The sequence below is a fragment of the Sinocyclocheilus anshuiensis genome, unplaced genomic scaffold (genome assembly GCF_001515605.1).
Source record: "Sinocyclocheilus anshuiensis isolate Anshui unplaced genomic scaffold, SAMN03320099.WGS_v1.1 scaffold12, whole genome shotgun sequence".
Lineage (NCBI taxonomy): Eukaryota > Metazoa > Chordata > Actinopteri > Cypriniformes > Cyprinidae > Sinocyclocheilus > Sinocyclocheilus anshuiensis.
Window position 1 is genome coordinate 609385 of NW_015555713.1, and position 3081 is coordinate 612465.

The following is a 3081-nucleotide window of genomic DNA, read 5'->3' on the forward strand; positions in this document are numbered from 1 at the left end:
ACCGCATGTGTTTATCTATGCAGTTTCTTTTAATAATCTTGAAGGAACAGATTTTCAAGATGTGCATTTCAGAGGCTTACAAAGAGCACATCAGACATGCTTTTGTTGTTTTCTGCTAGATTTACCCCTAAAGCTGATGTATTTCTATAAAAGACAGAATTGTTTCTTGATCTTTAGTACAGCGATTCTTGCAGTTCGTCTGTAATGCTCACTGAAGGCCAGTGACATTTTTCATGGTAAAAATGTTCAGTAAATTGGTACTACAATGGGTTAATAATAAATTACAAAAATAAGAAGTAATACGGACACTACTCTCCCTTGATTTCCATGAGGGGTAAACAGTTACATTTCTTCTTTTATGAAATAATAATAATAAAAAACAGGCCCAGAAAATAAACGGTAACAATATAATGAGAAGGTATGAAATGGAAGACACTTCACATCTCATTAACATGCTCATACATATGCATCATATTTAAATCTGTTAAAGGGTTCGATTGACATCGGAGACAAATAAGAATACAGTTTACCAAAAAGTTGACACCAATAATGCAACATATTAAAATGTTTTTCTTCACAAGTTTTCTTACAAAAAAAAAAAAGATGGAATTTGAACATTCAAAGCAAGCCAATGCCAACCTCACTGAAGCCTTTTCAATGGGCACAACTTCATTTTCTGCTCTGGAAACATCGGCAACGGTTCCTGTGACGATGCCAATATATTAGATCTGTATAATTTTATTCTTTTTACCTCGTCCTCTCACGCCGTAAAAAAATAAAGCTAGACTACCTACCTACCTAAGAATTCATGTATTCGTTCACGTTCACGTTCAACAAGCTTATAAATCAGTCTGCGGATGACACCAGTCTTGAGGAATGGAGCAGTCAAGATGGTGTCTGGTGTAGGGCAGCCCAGAAGAGGCCAGTGGAGCCCAGTTCCCTGATCGAAAGGAAATTCATCTCGCGGCTTGCTGAAGTCCAAGTGGGCCGAAGATCAGCACCCTTTGCAAGTCCCAAATGACAAACTTAGTCTTTAGTTGACATTGGCTTCTTCCTCTCGTCTAGTCTTCGGTAAGAACAGTAGTGCTTCTGCGTTAGCTTATGCCTGAACACTCTTGTTCTGTGTGCCCCGCTAAAGTTCGGCCTCTCCTAAAGTCTAGTCTGTGAAAATGCTACATGAAATACTGTTAATATGTTGTCTTAATGCTAAAAATCAACGTTATATATATATCGTGAGATGTAAGCTTAATATGTTTGTGGAAACTGTGAGAGTTTTTCAGAATTATTTTATGAATAGAAATGTCAAAAGAACAGCATTTAATTAAAACAAATCTTTTATAATATTATGTCTCTCTGTTGTCACTTTTAAATAATTTAATGTACATTTGCTGAATAAAAGTAATCATTTCATTAAAAAAAAAAATCTTACTGACCGCAAACTTTAAGGACAGTGTACATTTTAAATATTTCTATAATCTAATTAAAAGGAAATATAATAATTTAAAAAATCATAAAATAAAAAAATATAAATGCAAAAATGCACCCACCCACACATATTTATCATACAATGAAAAAAAATATATATATAAAGCAGCACTTGTAAATAATTTGCTTAATAATAGTATTAATTTCTTTTAAAATTTGAATGGTAGTGTGTAATATTTTAAATATAAATACAAAAATAAAGTTTTCTTTAAATTGTACATATATTTTCATTATATTGAGCTTTTTACTACACTGCTCTCTCTCCTTTGAAAAAAACATATTGGTTGATCACAAGTCTGTAGAGATGTGCTCACCACGTGTGTGCTTTGGGCAGGTTATTGGTGCTGGCGTCGATCTGATGGATGGTGAAGAGACGTGGTCCAGCACCAGTTCCCTGATCGAAAGGAAATTCATCTCGCGGCTTGCTGAAGTCCAAGTGGGCCGAAGATCAGCACCCTTTGCAAGTCCCAAATGACAAACTTAGTCTTTAGTTGACATTGGCTTCTTCCTCTCGTCTAGTCTTCGGTAAGAACAGTAGTGCTTCTGCGTTAGCTTATGCCTGAACACTCTTGTTCTGTGTGCCCCGCTAAAGTTCGGCCTCTCCTAAAGTCTAGTCTGTGAAAATGCTACATGAAATACTGTTAATATGTTGTCTTAATGCTAAAAATCAACGTATGGACTTTAAAAAAAAAAAAAGAGGAAGAGGAAGAGGAGGTTCCAAAATAGTAAGTACGAGAGTTACTAGCAGCTGAAAAGATACGTTGTTTTCTTCTCTTCTTTTCAAATAATGCAGAAAGATCTGTATAGCAGCATCAGGCGTCGAGTGCTGCGGGATAATCCACCCTTCCTCAGCCTTTCCGTCTGAGCTCCTCGTGAGGCCCACACATCTGCCGGCTGACTGACAGGTCTGTCCCGCCTGGAGAAAGGTTCCTCTGCGAGCTCCGGCGGCGGACGATCATTCCACAGCGAAGCCGCAGGTCTCCTCGATGGCCGTCAGCAGTTTGTCATAGAGTTTATCGTAGCTCTCGTATGGAGGAATGTCAATACGGTTGAAGCTGAGCCGCAATTGAAAAGAAATTAATAGTGGTGAATTAGTGCAGAAAATAGTTTGTACTAGAGATGGACTGATATATTGGTGAGACTGATTAATTGTCTAATATTTGACATTTGAGAATACTATCTTATTATTATTGTATAATGATAACAAAAATATTGTTTTCAAATATTTGTAATATTTATACACTACCATTCAAAAACTTGGGGTTGGTAAGACTATTTTTATTTAATTTTTTTAAAAGTCACTTATGCTCATAAAAGTTGCATTTATTTGATAAAAATACAGTAAAAACAGCCATATTGTGAAATATTACAATTTAAGAGAGCAGTTTATTGGTGCTGGCGTCGATCTGATGGATGGTGAAGAGACGTGGTCCAGCAGCACCTGGATCATCAAGCATTTTACAGCAAACATGTATGTATGATTATCAGTGTTGGGTAAGTTACTCAAAAAAAGTAATCCACTACAAATGACTAATTACTACCAAAGACTATAGAATACCCAAGACATGTCACTCGTATAGTTTTGAATGGGGAAAA

The 3081-nt window shown here is 36.1% G+C and overlaps 1 protein-coding gene across 1 annotated transcript in view; it reads right to left on the reverse strand.

The window, feature by feature from the left end:
• Positions 1 to 2440: 2440 nt before the first annotated feature.
• LOC107672120 (E3 ubiquitin-protein ligase SMURF2-like) overlaps positions 2441 to 3081 on the reverse strand; it is a 57710-nt gene continuing 57069 nt past the window's right edge. Inside the window, exons 19-20 of the mRNA XM_016465203.1 lie at positions 2869 to 2926; positions 2441 to 2540 (exon numbers count right to left, since the gene is read on the reverse strand). Coding sequence (XP_016320689.1) covers positions 2441 to 2540; positions 2869 to 2926 — 158 coding nt within the window. The remainder of the gene's footprint in view (positions 2541 to 2868; positions 2927 to 3081) is intronic.